Below are 16,258 nucleotides of genomic sequence, written 5' to 3' on the forward strand. Positions count from 1 at the left end.
CTGAAATTTTCAGCCGAATCGGGTAACTGGTTTTACAGGTATAATGCCCCTGAATTGATGATTTTAAAGAAATTTTGCAGTTTTTGGTTATTATCTTGAATATTATTATAAACTGTTAATAGCAAAAATGTTAAGCAAAGTAAGATCTACAAATAAGTCAATTTGACCAAAATTGTCAATTGACCCCTTAAGGAGTAATTGCCCTTTAAAGACTTTTTTCACAATTTGTTCATCATGTTGACTTACTTTAAAAAATCTTCTCCTTTGAAACTGCTGTATCAATTTCAGCCAAACTTAGGCCAAATGAGTTTCAGAGTATCTAGTATAAATTTTATTTCCTTGTATGTCAAGAAACATAGCTCCTATGGCTAAAATAGAACATAGGAGAAAATGATTTATTTTTTTTGCTATTGAAGAAAATAGGACGATTCAAAGAACATTTAAATAAATTGAAATGCCAAAATAATCATTGATGAGAGATTTAACCAAAAAAATTAAGGTGAGCGATTCAGGCTCTTGAGAGCCTCTTGTTTCATTAGCCAGAACAATTTTGAATCATTTATAATGAACTTTTTAGTGAAAGTTTTAATTTTTTTAGGCATAGTTTTTAAAAATAAAGGTAATTTTTTTCAGGCCAGAAATTTCATGCCTATGATATCTTTTACTTTCAGGATTTTGATATTGATCCTGATGCTGATGGAGACCAAGTAGATGAACTTTTAGCAGCATGTGTCAAACAAGCTGTCCAATCACAACCTTGATAACAAATAGAATCATAGGGAATTAACCAATCAGAAATAGTGACTCTGAAACATGTAACCAATGAAACTGAAGAGTTTGAAATAACTGGTCATAAAGAATCTAATATCATATGAAAGTTCTTAGGAGAATTGTTATTTTATTTGAGGAGAGACATTTTACCAGTGAACTTGAAACATTTGTTTTCTTCTCTAAATTGAATTGTTTACCTGTGTGAAATTAAGTTTTTACAGGAAAGAATCTTTTCCAGACTAAAAGCTTAAAATATGCTTCCATATTTAAATAAACCCTTATCTTGTTGTGACACAAATATGACATGATATGATGTAATGTTCTTCAGCACCTGTGTAGAAAAAGTCCATTTTACTTTATTAATAAATTATACAAATACAAATTTCTACAACATGCTTTATAATTTGGAGACAACCAAGTTCTTAAGTCTTATGTGCCCCAGTCCCATTTTGATCAAAAAAGGGGAAGGTCATTGGTGTTCTCTGGGCACTCCGGCTTTCTCCACCAATATAAACTGATCACCACGAAATATCCCAAAAGTGGTTTTAAAACACCAACAATCATTCCATCTTGTGCAAAAAGGGGATATTTTTCATGTGTTGTACACTGTATTATGAAAATGGTTAAACTTGAAAGAATTGTTGAAAATCGGGAGAAGGGTTTAAACAATCGAGTCTAAGGATTTCATACAAAGGCATTGTGTAAATGTAAACCTACATTATTTCACTTAATAATGCGATTTATTAGTTAATATGAACATTTTATTGAGGAAATATATTTTTTTTATCCCTTGTTATGTATATCCCAAATCTATATTACATTTATTTGTCATATTTTAATAAAATTAATCTGGATTTGTTTTACTAAAAATGCCATTTTCATTTTATCTGAATTTGTCTGAACCTAAAATTCTGTAAAAAGAAGGAAGAAAATGATGAAAGAAATTGTCAAAATGTTGCATGCCATTAGAACCAGATATAGAGTCAGAACTTTTGCATAGATTCCTATCGCTTGTATAGGAACCAGCGAAAAATGTGTAAATACATGTATGTCCTTATAAGGCCATACAGGAGTTTATCACCGTCCCCCCATATCACTTACATTGTGTCAATCATTCCCTTTGTTTATGATTAAATAGCATTTGCCTGCCGTTTATCCTAAACATGTATGAAATATTTGCCACTGGACATTCAACAAACAAAAATCCATCAATTTTATTTTAAGTTACTCTGATGACATATTGAAACAGATGTATAGTAAAATTCTTTTGAAGTAATGTGTTATTCAGCAAGAATGGCAGACATTTTGTATATCTGGTTATTTTTGCGTCAAGTTTTATTCACTGTGTGTGCCTTTGAAGGGGCTTTGTAAATCATTTCTTTTCACATTTCACAACCTTGTACAATGTAAAGGAGTGAGATGTTTCCATAAAGTTAATTTTGAATTTAAATGCCTACATCGAAACATAGCAAAACTTTGAGGCATAAAATGTCTTGATATACAGTCTGCCTGCAGGCCTTTAGAGTTCTTGCAAAAAATTGCCAACCTAATACTTTTTCCCCTGAAAAAAACACATTGTTTGTCCAAATATCATCTGGTCGCATCAAATTGGTACTGTTAATGGTGGTTTTAAAAACCCAATGTTCCCATCAAGGATAAAAAAATATAAGATTATTGAAATTTACTGTTTTCACAAGGCAGTCATGGTTTGTATTTGATAGAAAAGGGAATGAAGGCAATGGTCATAGTATTAAGTTTGTCATTTGCATATTGTAAATTCATTATTATCATGAATATTCATGTAGAGTTAACATGTTGTGTTATTATTTTTTAACAGTAGAACATTTAACATTGATGTAAAAAATATCATTTATCATTATTAATTATGTAATTCTATTTTTTGTCTGTGAGAGAAAAAAAAAAATAGAAACGTGGAAGTAAATGCTCCATGCTGTTTTCTGTAAATCTGACATGTTCTGATGAGAGTTTATACTAGGCTGTTTTCTGTAAAACAACATCTGTTATGATACCATATAACTTAGTGCTAATAAAATTTTGCACCTTGTACAAATGTATGTGAAAGGTTTTTTACACATCGTATAAGACAAATAGATAAATCAACCCCATACAAAATTATATACCTCTATTTATACTGAGGGGGGATAGGACCTTTCTCGGGACTCCAGGATCGGCTGTTTTTAAGCTGGGGATTTTGGGATTGACCCTTTTGGGATCTGGGAATCTTTTTTTTTCGGATTTTGGGACGTCAGGATTTACTGTATTTAACTTCGGGATCTCGGGATTTCGGGATCAGGACCCTCCTATCCCCCCTCTATACTGTTTCAGTAAGGACATTCTTATGATGTTAGGCTTAGTATTTAACAAAGAACACTTTTAAAAAAAACGAAATTGCTTATATTACATAATCTAAATGTCATATCCTACAATTATTATTAGATGTAGTTTTGCTTGTCTGGGAAATAATGAGGATTAGTTCATTTCAATACCATATCATGTTAGAGGAAAAAGGATGTCAAGTTCCTAAGGTCAGAAGTGAATGCACCACGGTTTTTGGCATTCAACAAGTGAGCGATCTAATTTGCATGGTCATTATTTTAATATTTTGCTAACCTGCCTTGACCAACTTATGTGGGATTTTATTGAGCCTTGTTTTGGACTATAAAATGAGAAATGCTTACAGGTATCATCTTTTTAATGTCAAATGAAAAAAAAAAACATGTCTTCCTATTATAGGGTGTATACATTGTAATCTAACAACAGCTGATTGAATAATTGTATATATAAGAAAGTACAGTACTGCTTGTAATACATTAATTTCAATGTTAATTGGGAAGAGCTGACATTTTTATTATGTTTTAATTAAAATTGTTTGAGGTACAATTTAGCTCCCACCTTTGTATATATTGAAAAGTTTTATGCCACGATTGCTATATGTTTTAGCAATGACCAAACATTGTAATCTTTTATGTACCAAAATTTCTTTTACTTGTACCTAACACATCTTGAAATGGTTTGTCCAGCTTTTAAAATTCTCTTTGCAATGCTTGATTATATGGTTTTTACTGGCTTTGAAAAAAGTCGGGTTTTTCGGTCATAAAATTTAGACAGTATTGAAAATAACATTGGCTATGTTGTTATAAGACTTGCATTTATTTATCCTTTGGATATTCCGCACAATAAGATTTTCTTTATTCTTGAAAATCAACTATATAGATATCTCAATGAAGCCATATACACACATATAAACTTTCAACATGGATTGTATTGACATATTCAATTACTAATATTGGTATAAATGTATTTTTAGACTATATACTGAAGGTGAAGTTGAAATCTTATAAAAATTCTTTTATTTTTGTAAGTACAAAATGTCAGAATTTTTGTTGAGTCAGGAATTTAGTTTTTCATGGATACTTGACTCCATTATCTGCAGACAAACCTTAAGATATATATTTTGGTGTAACCCCATATCCACACAATCCTCAAACACAAAAAAATACCCCACAAGTTACAATGAATCCACAGTCATATTTCAACTAGTTTGTCATGAAATCTTTCATCAAGTAATATAAATAGAAGAGGTGACATGTTTCCATGGTAACATTTTTCAAACATTGCTATGTATTTTATGTACCGATAATGAAATTAGACATCAAGAGATGTTTGACAGATTTTAATGGGTTGTAGATTATAGGGTCAGTTTCATCAGATTGCATTCATCTTTGTCATTTCATTGTCAATAAATAAAAATTGATAATAACATTTCATTTCAACTTATTTTTATGCCCACGATGCAGCAGAGGGGTGGGGGATTAAGTGTTACATCTGTACGTCCTAAAATAAGTTTTCATCCTCTCACTGAAGTTTGTCTCAATCAAACTTTAATGAAACTGAAACACAATGCTTCATACCACAAAACAGGGTCAATTTCAAATTGCGTCACTTTTAAAGTTGAGTTATGCCCCTTGTTAACGTTATATGCAAGAGGGGACATCTCTGTCTCATGGACAAATTCTTCATTTGTTATGGTTTATACAAATAAGAATTGTGGTACAATTGCCAATAAGACAACTCTCCACCAAAGACCAAATGACATTGAAATTTTTCAACTGCAAGTTTCTGTATAGACTTCAACAATTACAACCTCACATACTGCAAAGGAAGTTATAAAAAGCCTTTAAATGACAAACAATTAACAACAAAACAGCCTGATTCATGTACAAAACAATAAACCAAAAATATGTTTGTTGTACATAAGACCACTTTAGTTATGTAGCCATGCATTTTTTCTCTTAAATTAGAGCTATACAAAATATAGATAAAGGAAGACATACCTACTACAAAATTAGTCTTTAGGGTCTACCTACAAATTGCTGATTCTTATTTATTCCCTGGTTTATCTTCAATTAAAAGCAGCTACATAAATAACAAATTTGCGACTCTAAATTTGAACTAAATACCACTTGAAAAGAAGAAACACAATCTGTTAAATAGCTATTCAAACCATATGAAAATTCCAATGAATACTATAATAAGATGGGATATGATTGCCAGAGACATAAATTATACACCAGATTGCAAATGATGTAGTTTCAAGCACTTAGAGGCAACCGCTCTGCCTTCAACAATGAGAAAAATCAAAACTAACAAATTGCATAGTTTGCAATAAATGTTCTGGCAAGAAAAATGTCAATCAACTTAAATGAGAAAACTGACAGCATAAGGTTTAACGAAAAATCAATGTAACAGACATGCACCAAGTTATAACATCTGAACTATAGGCTCCTGATTTGGGACTGTCACATTACGAAAGGGGCAAAATATGATGGAAATATTGGCCACTGGACGTTAAAACGACTGAAGATGAAGGCTTTGTAGGTAAAATATGTGTGAAGACATGAAAACGGGCAAATTGATATCACTAAATAAATAAATAACAAGAATGTGTCCCAAGTACACGGATGCCCCATCCACATCATTTTCTATGTTCAGTGGACCGTGAAAATGGGATTATATCTCTAATTTGGCATTAAAATTAGAAAGATCACATCATAGGGAACATGAGAAAGTTTCAACTTGATCAAAAACTACCTCGACCAAAACCTGCAGCGGGACGAACGGTCACAACACCGGTTGAAGCAAAAAAGAGATGAAAGATAACAATTTGACATTCAAATCTTTTAAGTCAGAAGAAAAACTTACACCATCACTTACTTGTACTCTCCCAACATCACCACACATTTAAAGCTTTGTAAAAGAGGGGCGAAAGATACCAGAGGGACAGTCAAACTCATACATCGAAAATAAACTGACAACGCCATGGCTAAAAAAGAAAAAGACATATAAGAGTACACAGACACCCCATAGAAAACTAAAATCTGTAAAGCAACACGAACCTCGGCAAAAGCTGGTGTTAATCTAAGGTGCTCCGGAAGGGTAAGCAGATCCTATTCCTCATGTGGCACCCGTCGTGTTGCTCATGTTATTACATCCCAGTAAATAGTCTTATTCGGTAGATCGCATTCATGAAAAGGGAAGGGGATTTTAGTTACGACGTAAGGAACATATCTAATATCAGTGAAAGGGGTTTTCTATAACGGTCAACCAACTTGTAGGATGGCGTCCGTAAATTTTACGAAGGGATAATTTCAACTTCACCATTTGGAACTCTTGTTTTAATAGCTTCCTTGTGAGCAGCAATCATTTATCAAGGAAATCGTGATGGGGAAATACAACCCCGGGTATATCGTATCGATTCGGAGATGTATACTTTGTATGCTGGAGCTGCTGGAATGTTGCTACATAGAAATGAAAGTTCAAATTTAGAAAGCTGAAATCATCTCTTTTGTAGCAAAGTTTTGTTTTCAACCGGCCCTCATTGTCAATTTCTAGATGCAAGTCAAGATATGAGGCAGACAAAACTGTAGTATCGTGAAATTTACGAAGGAATGATTTCAACTTCACCATTTAGAACTCTTGGGTAAACTTTATAGTTTCCTAGTGAACAGCAACCCTCTATCAAGGAAATCATGTAACCTATATATCCCTACCCTTACAAAAATAATTGAAGTTTTCTTGGTTATAAGAAAACACTTTACCTTTGTTGACATACTTCTTTTGACGTTCAAAATATATAATTATCCTACTTGTATAGTGATAAGTTTAAAAAAAAAAAACTAAATAAAGACGTCAATTTTAGACGTAATAATATGTTTTAGCAAACAATGAATTATGTAAAAAAAAATATATCATTATCCAATTTTACAGTAGATTTTGAATGAATCATTCGACGAACATGTCTTATTGATAGTCACTTACAAACTATTTCAGTGTTGGTGTCAAGAATTGCTAAGTAGACGATTACTGAATGAGCAACAAATTTATTCAGATCTGTCATCTAAGAGGTGTTTCAGAGTGAAATCAAACTACAGCCGCCTAGAAGTGTCATCCATTTTTTTATTAGTTCTTTACAAACTATCAGGATATTTTTTTTTATTGAAAACTCCATAATGCACGACAAAACAGAAGTCAGGGTGGGAACTGTAGGAATAGGGGGAAGTCAAAAAAAGATGAAGAAATGCTGAAAAAGTCCCTCTGGTCGATTTTTTTTTATCTCGGAGTAAGGGGTGAAAATGGTTATCATAGACCTCAATATCAAATCCCTCTCATTAAGACGTCAAATAAATTATAAATAAAAAGCCACCCTGGGCATTGTCGAAACTTGATAGAAGTATTACCACCTCACGTGAAATGTCAAACGAAACTATACCCTATGTTTCAGCAGGCAATAAATTATGTAAAACAGATATTATTATTTAAATTTACGGTAGATTTTGAAAATGATTGCTCCGATAGGATGACTCACTATACATGCATGTTCTGAGGTAGTTGACTGTCACATTTGTGAGCGGTGGCGTTAAAAATAACAACAAATTCAACAAGTAAGGTGATCTTCGAAGATTTCAAGACGTTTACTGAATATCTCAGATTTCTGTGTATGATAACATGTCGTATAATAATTTTGGTGCCCTTTATAGCTTGCTGTTCGGTGTGAGTCAATGCTCCGTTGTTTAAAGCCGTAAATTAATGGTTACTTTTTACACATTGGGATTTGGATGGAGAGTTGTCTCATTGGCACTCTAACCGCATCTTCTTATTTCTATATAGACTAAGAAATAATAGATATTAAAGATATAACGTGTCTTCCTATTAGCAGAGACATCTGATTTCAACTTGTGTGAGCCAGCACGTAAAATTTTAAACTAAAGATAGTCGATATGTTTGGCTAGATTAACTTGACATAAACATAGTCCTTCGGAATATACCTGTAATATTTCTCGCTGGATGTTGAGTGTCAATAAATCAATCAGTCAAACAAAAAGTTTCAATGGCTGGTTTTCTTAAACAGATTTATTATTTTTAGTTTCTTTTTTGGGGGGTAGAGTGGGGGGTGAGAAGGGTAATAGTATACTTAGCCATACACTATTACGAATTTGATTCTGTTAATAGTTTTGAAGGGATGATGTAACAATACAAAATAGTTTTTTGCAATGTTAATTAAAATAAATCTCGTCATCAACAAGATTGTGATCAATTGCTACATATAGTATAACAGGTTTTGTATGTGACCCATACTTCCAGTGGTCATAGCCCATATAAGACAAAGTATGCGTAAATAAGAACTTCCATAATGATCGAGGTTATACAAATTATAAACACTAATGTCTCGAAATTATATAAGAAGTATCATTCCAATGACATTATATAAAGTACATTCATACTTTTTATTAGATACAATTTTTATGGGGCCGAAATTGCCGACTTTTACCTATTTCGATTTTTCTCGATTTTTGATACGTTTCTTATACGTTATATTTCACATGAATTCCGCAAAACACATTTCTGTTGCAATTAGTTTAAGGTATAACCATAGAAATACTGGACTCATGATGATTAAGGGCAGATTAAGACATTTTTTTAAAAAGGAGGGAGGGGGTTCCAACCATTTGTCCTCTATTCAAAAACTGTGGATTCGTTTGTTTTCGTGGGTACCAATTTTCGTGGTTTGAGGAAATTTTACATATTCGTGGATATTTCATTTCGTGGTTTTTGGCAAAGTCTACACTCACTTCCTTTGAACATTTGAAATTCGTGGTTCTCCTGTACCCACGAAATCCACGAAAATTGGTATCCGACGAATATTAATGAATCCACAGTATCGTCGAAAGAATTTATTGTCAAAAGAAAGGGAGTGTTCCACCACCGGAACTCCATCCCTGGGATCTACCACTGAAGATAGTAGATTGGCGTTTAATGTCCAACGGCAAACATTACATGCATATTAGGACGAGAACATGCACGTGTGTTCTGATTATTGACCCTTTTTTGTTCCACTGTGATTTGGTCACTGCACCCAGGCGTGGATCCAGAAGGGGGGGGGGGGTCCGAGGGTTGGAACCCCCTTTTTTTGGACGATCAATGCATTTGAATGAATGGGGACATGTAATTGGAACCCCCCCTCAAAATTATCAACACTGAACAACATATAAATAAAAAGAAGACGAGAAAATATAAATTTATTTAAGTTTGTCGACGGACGACAAACAAGAACAAACACAAATGGTGTTGATATATACGTATCATATGCTTACAAGAGTTTATTTAATTACAATCTACAAAACAAGATTAATTATCTCAACATATAAATCAACTTCGTGCAATTTTATATAAATTTCAGTCACGCAACAAAGACATTAAAGTATTGTATTGTACAATGAAAACGTTAAATGTAACATGATGTCATATCCCAGTCAACCACGTTACATGGCGTATTTTCGTGTCCATTCCGTTGCTGTTTTATCGTATAATTTCCTATCTGATTCGTATAGTTTTGCAGCATCTGTATCTAGTGGATCATCAGGATCTGGAGTACTCAATAACGATACTATATTTAGTAACACTGGAAGAGAAAAATCATATAAAAAATAGAGCATATACATTGCTGTTCAAGACACAGGCTTAGTGTAGTTGTATAACATATATGACATTCCCAGCAAAAGCCACACGATTGTGTAGTTGTATTGCATATCTGTATATAATTAATAAAAGCCACACACTTGTGTAAGTGTATAGTTTCTGTATTCCCAGTAGAAGCTACACGCTTGTGTAGTTCTATTACATATGTCATTCCCATTTAAAACCACACGCTTCTGTAGTTGTATTACATATTATTTCTAGTAAAGCCACGCATTTGTGTATTTGTATTACACATGCATTCCCAGTCAAAGACATACGTTTTTTTAGTTGTAATATGATTACTTGGTTGCTACGCTTCAGGTGGAAACGAGGTGCACTCGGGTGCCCTGAACGGTCAGTATTTCTTGCTCCGCTAGTGACTACTACTGGGCTACTAAGTCTCTTTTCTATATCGTGTTTGAAACCAATATGTCCACTTGGTCATTAATACTTTTTTTAATTTTAAGATTAGGTGTTCTGTACTGGTCTGATATTCAGGAGGAATATCACAGTGGAACAATTTGACACAGAACACAATTGAAAAAAACAAACACCATTGAAACATTTTGTCAGAAAAAACTGCCATATATTCATCATACAATTCTCACTCATCTGTGTCCACACTTTTTGTATTACATATATACAACAAAAACTTAAAGCTATATCTTACGTTTACGTATGTCTAAAGATGGCGCCCAGTTTGACTTCAGTACACCTAAACATATTTCACCTGAACTTCCACTTATGTTTGGATGGTAAATCTTTGTTGTAAATTTTACCTGTAAATTATAGTAATGTAACATAAAAATAATATTACCTTTGACTATAAAGAATTACTTAAAACGCAACTTAGTCAACAATTTATAAATATCACAGCATTAGTAAATTGTAACACTAAAGGCGGAGTGAGCTGTTGTTACAAAGATTGCAGCAAAATACTCTTTCCATTTTTTCAGTTTTTTGTCTAGTCTTCTTTGATCTGAGTCTATTTTATGTAAGCGAAGCGTGGACACCGGGGTTCTAGGTTATCGTGACAACATGCAGTATTTTGATTGGTTGATTTTGGAGTACAATAATCGTGCTCGAAAGTTTTAAGATTGCAAGTGGAGATCTTTCTTTCTATCATATTGACTTCACACAAAAGTATACTCTACAAGTATCCTGGAATCACGATGACATATTTTCAATTTTGCATGCAAGCTTCAATTCACTATAATACTAAAATCGGAAGTCCACTTACGGTATTGAGGATATTATGTCAGGATCCTAGACTAACTCTGCAAGATAACAATTATAGAATACACAGACTACTAACCTTTGGTGGTTTTAAAGGATAATCACTGGGAATCGTCAACCGCAAGTAAAATAATCCTCCAGCATAAGGAGTTCCATCCTGAAACGACACATTATCAAGTACAATTCGACAATTTGTTAGATTTTGAAACTGATAGGAAACAGATACAGGGTAAAATTATTCTGCTCCTTGACCCTACTCCTAGAAAAAATGGTCCTACTCTATCGCCCTACTCCTTCTATGAAAATTGGTCCTACTCCTTCGCCCAACTCCTTCAAGGAAAATTGACAGGAACTTTTTATGTTTATACACTATATTTTTGATAAGGTAGACACTTTAATAAACAGAAAACAATACACGCAGAACAGTCATCAGGTTTCCAGAAATCTTTCTGTAATAAAAAAACTGACTACCAATATAACATTTTTCACCGAGTACAATGCAGACCTTATAGGTGAGTTCGAACAGTTGCCTTTAGTGACGCTGTCTTGATGCTTAAAATGTGAAAAAAAATAGCAAAGATGTTTTTAAATAGTTTTTTACCAGTATTCTGTAGTATTTGTTAGCTAATCTCAATTCTGTAACCCCATCTTTAAACACAACTAGAACACACCCGTGATATCACGGGCCCGTGATATCACGGGCCCGTGACTGAATTAAAGTATACAACTATGCGCAAGCCTTATTTTAGTATTAGTATTGTCATCTGATAAAGTCATGTCGATTATAAGATACACAGTTTTCCTCTGCTTTCAAGTCTTTCTGTTTGAACCCGTTGAACTGGAACTTATCAGTTATTGGTAATATCAATTATTTTGAAAACAAAAGGTCCTGGAATGGAGTATTTTTTAATCAACAGCATTGTCCTATATAAGTTATAAATAAAGTTGAATTCTTTGCTTTGCTGTTTTACGTCATGCCCACTAACAAATTGAAAACTGTACCTATATATAGATACGCCTTATTTTTAGTCCAGATTTTTAGTATTCGTATTGTTATCTTAGAAAGTCTTACTGATTAAAATACTACAATAGGTAACAATTTGACAATTTAGTAGTGTCAAGCCTGTGGTTATGACCCGTGTATATAGCATATTAGTCCTGAATACAACGTTTGGTGGTGCGCCTGTCAGATGCGGAACGTACAGATGAGGTAATAGGTAACAGGTGAATATACTATTGGTATCGGTAGCGGACTCGACCCGGAACTTCTTAATTATTGGCAATATTAATTACGTGGAAAACAAAAGGGCCTGGAGTGGTGTAATTTTTAATCTACACCTTTGTACTATATTAGTCAAGTTGAATTCTGTGATTCGTCGTTTTTACGTGATGACGGCTGACAAATTGGACCTCGTAATTTTAGTATTCTAGAAGTCTATACTTACTGGTCCCTGTATCCTGCCCTCCCAATTGAACACTGAAAGATAAAGGAAACAGTTTATTTTTGTCTGCTATATATAGTTTTTATTCTTATCTTTTGTGTTTCAAAATACGTCCATTATAATAACGTATGCAAGTTGTTTTAACCTCTAAATGATGCCATATATTTTGATTATTTTGTGTATGAAGGATATACATTGAAGAAAAAAGATGTATGATATGTTCAACTGAAATAAGCAACTTTACCCTCTGAATACAATATATATATAGTCTAAACATTGATCAGCCGAAAAATGTTAGATCTGTAAATTAACTTTTTTGCAAATTTTTTGTTCATCCCTCGCCGGGATTCGAACTTATGCTACTGAGATAACGCCTGCACTGTATCCGACGCGCTAGACCCCTCGACCACCTTGGCTTCACAAATTTAAAGCTTTCGGTGGCCGGGTGTTACCTTTCCTCGTCAGTTTTAATCTAGCGTCGTAATATGCAGTACATAATATATAAGGCATGAAGATGGAATTGTTACAGATCAGCTGAAATATATATATATATACTAGTATATCTATTGTTAAGGATCCTTCAAATTAATCCAAGATTCAGTCACAGAAATAATTAATTTATAAGTGCGTCTGAACCAGTGACAACTCTACAACAGATTTACCCATCGGATCACCAGCAGTGATTGTGATACATGGTTGTGTATACTAGTATATATTATCTACAACTACTAAAGGAAGAGGCGGATTTCGATTAGCCCTAACTCCTCTTACACCATACAAAGTCGGAAATGTTTGTGATGTGACGTATAAATGTAGTGTTTTATACTTTCGTAATTTGTCTTTGAAACACTCTTTTTTTCCACAGAAAACGTCAAATTCGGACACAGAACTTTATCGATCCATGTCTTATATGCTTTCGCACATGCACAGTCGACGTACTGCCCGAGAAATCCAAGTGAAAATTAGAAAAAGGATAGAAAATGGAACAGTTAGGCATATAAAGATCCTGTATTGTACATGTTGTATTGTAAATGTATCATTTTGCTAAATTAAACGTTTCCATCTTTTATACTCGGGTGCAAAAATGAAATTGAGCGTTGAATCATGTGTCGGAATGATCCTCCCCTTTTTATGTTTAAACACGGGCACCCGACGTCCGTACCCTCCCCCTTATTCTATGTAAACCCCCTGCCTAATGCTTTGACTAAAAGGTGAAACTAAAGAATTATTAGCAAAAAACGAAGGGATTGCCGATTACAAACAGACAGAGAACGACTAATTATAACCCTCCCCCTTTTTATGTGTAAAACACACTCCTCCCACTGCCCAATGTTTTGACTAAGAGATGATATTATTTGAAATTTACGATTTTTTTTCAGCAAAACAAGACTGAATCGACGATTACAAACGAACATTTGTCTTTGCTGTGTACACACTCTTTGTTACAACACTTGCCCATGCAGTTGCCGGTATCGCGATTTAGCGGGCATCTTCTAGTATACTAGTATCTTATCATTTATTTTATTCGATTGCTTACTGTCATCATTTATAGGGCCCGCCGAACAACCTGGACTAGGATTTCCAGCAAGTTCTTTAAGTTCCTGAAAAGCAAAATTACACGTCATGTTATGCAAAGCAAGTTTATCAATATTTAAATTTGATACAGTCCTGGAATAGCAACAATGCAAGTTAAAAAAAAACACTAATATATATATTGCGATTTTGTTTGTATAGTTTATCATTTCTCTAGCTATCAAACACATTTTTCGTCTACATCTATTTTAATGACTTTTCAAAAATTGAACACAAGTGACATATCCAGTCTTACCTACTCTACAGTCGTTGCAAAGAGACATCACAGCAGACTGTTTCTGTTCATTGTGCGATTTGAATTTAATTATCAAAGGGTACTAGATCAGATCTTGGTTTATACGGAAGATAACTGTTAAAATCAGTAATGTATATGTACTTTGAGATTCCGCCAATGTAGACGCACCCCTTGATTGACTGCAAGGGTACAGAGGATCCATGTACACTCCCTAAGGATTAATGGAGATGTGTCCTTTACAATATTATCCCACCACCAGATTGATGTATTATTTACAGCATTTAGTATATCCAAATTAATGTATTATTTCATAACTCTTTACTTCATTCCCACCCAACACCGCCCAAGGGAGCGTGTAGGACACCGGGAACACTGTTATTATGATGGAGGAAGCCGAAGTACTCGGAGAGAACCACCGGGCCACTCGGTGGAAACAGACAAACCAAAGAGATATCAGAAGATTGATCTCCAGGTCAAAGTAGGGGACAACTTTGACCAACCGAGGCCCCCAAAGTACCCATTCCAGTTTAAATTCCGGTCTGGGTACCAGAGATGTGTGTGAGAGGGTGAAAATTACCCTTCTGATGTACTGATATTTTTAGCACCCCACTCGGGACCTTCAGCACTGTAGCCACCGGTCTTAACCACTAGACCACGAACTCACACATGTCCTGTGTAATGTGTTTATATGATAGTCCGTATCCATGATATCATGTTCTTTTCAAAGCATACCTCGAGAAGCATACACATGACACAGATGCTACCAGCTTACATAAAATACATTTTTGAAAATGACTGACATATTAATTACACCAGTTACTCTTTAAATAAAGCTTATTTAGTGTTTGCATCGAATAAACACGTTATTAAAGGCCGTAATCAATAACGCATGCGTTGTATTGGATGTTTACATGGTATATATTTATTTGAAATATTTTCTTCCTGGCTTTTATAGTTACATTGAAATAAATGAATAAAGACATTCCCTAAAACTATGACAATTGTTTGTTGTTATATAATTATGGTAGGTCTGTATTTGCATCTAGTGTGAATCTACAGATATATCCAAATTAATGTATTATTTCATAACTCTTTACTTCATTTTATATGATATTGGATAAATTGTAACTTCTGGTTTATCTAATTTGTAGTTTTATGTTTTGTCTGTTTGCGTGTGAATAGATACACATTATACTGATATCAAAAAGGTGTTTTGTTTACCTGTTTACTGTGTAATTTAGGACTTACCTTGTTCAATCGCTTTGTCGCCATTTGTATTTATTTAAAGTTCCGGGGATCTATTAAAGTCATCAGACCAAAAATAATATTCAATAAAAATAAAGGTATGGAAAACACCGTTGTTATTTTTAGAATTGATAAGTTATGTACATAAACTGAAAGTAATAATAAACACAATTTTTTTGTTGTCGTGTTTATTATGAACAGTATTTAATTAATGTATCGCATTGTTATTTTTACTGGAATACATGTTATACCTTAGAATATATTTTGATTTTACATGTATACACAATGATAAAATTATGTCCTCTAATAATCATTTCTCTACATTTTAGTATGATTCATATATGAAATTATCTTTTGATCTTATTTAATATCATTTTTGTATTTTTTTAACACTATTATCAGTACCATGATAATGAATTATATTATTCTGGAAACAGTTTGTTTTGCGTAAGTCAAAATAGAAAACAGGAGGTTTACCCCTTATTAGCTCACCTGGCCCGAGCTTGTCCGTCGTCCGTCGTCGTTTACTTTTACAAAAATCGTCTCCTTTGAAACTATTGGGCCAAATTTAACCAAACTTGGTCAAATTCAGCATTTGGGTATTTAGTTTAAAAAATGTATCCGGTGACCCGGCCAACCAACCAAGATGGCCTCCATGACTAAAAATAGAACATGGGGTAAAATGTAGATTTTAGCTTAT

General features: G+C 33.6%; 2 protein-coding genes across 3 annotated transcripts in view; one reads left to right on the forward strand and one right to left on the reverse strand.

The window, feature by feature from the left end:
* The window catches only part of LOC134681291 (ATPase MORC2-like), a 58,372-nt gene extending 53,818 nt beyond the window's left edge, over positions 1-4,554 (forward strand). For both annotated transcript variants that reach the window (XM_063540859.1, XM_063540860.1), the window contains one exon: positions 672-4,554. In XM_063540859.1, the coding sequence (XP_063396929.1) occupies positions 672-761 (90 nt within the window). In that variant the 3' untranslated portion in view covers positions 762-4,554. The remainder of the gene's footprint in view (positions 1-671) is intronic.
* Positions 4,555-9,352: 4,798 nt separating this feature from the next.
* Positions 9,353-15,671, reverse strand: LOC134681293 (ubiquitin-conjugating enzyme E2 D3-like). The gene is made up of 6 exons (XM_063540861.1): positions 15,562-15,671; positions 14,023-14,086; positions 12,489-12,520; positions 11,123-11,200; positions 10,478-10,586; positions 9,353-9,751 (listed from the first exon to the last, which is right to left on the reverse strand). Exons 1-6 carry the CDS (start codon positions 15,583-15,585, stop codon positions 9,612-9,614), a joined length of 447 nt encoding a protein of 148 aa, XP_063396931.1. The 5' UTR covers positions 15,586-15,671; the 3' UTR covers positions 9,353-9,611.
* Positions 15,672-16,258: the final 587 nt, after the last annotated feature.

This window comes from Mytilus trossulus, chromosome 8 (genome assembly GCF_036588685.1).
Source record: "Mytilus trossulus isolate FHL-02 chromosome 8, PNRI_Mtr1.1.1.hap1, whole genome shotgun sequence".
Lineage (NCBI taxonomy): Eukaryota > Metazoa > Mollusca > Bivalvia > Mytilida > Mytilidae > Mytilus > Mytilus trossulus.

Coding starts and splice junctions, on each gene's coding strand:
- LOC134681293 (XM_063540861.1), bottom strand. CDS start 15,585: ATGGCGACAAAGCGATTGAACAAG. Junction 12,521..14,022: donor GGGCCCTATAAATGATGACA/GTAAGCAATCGA, acceptor TTTATCTTTCAG/TGTTCAATTGGGAGGGCAGG. Junction 10,587..11,122: donor ATCCTTTAAAACCACCAAAG/GTTAGTAGTCTG, acceptor TATAATTTACAG/GTAAAATTTACAACAAAGAT.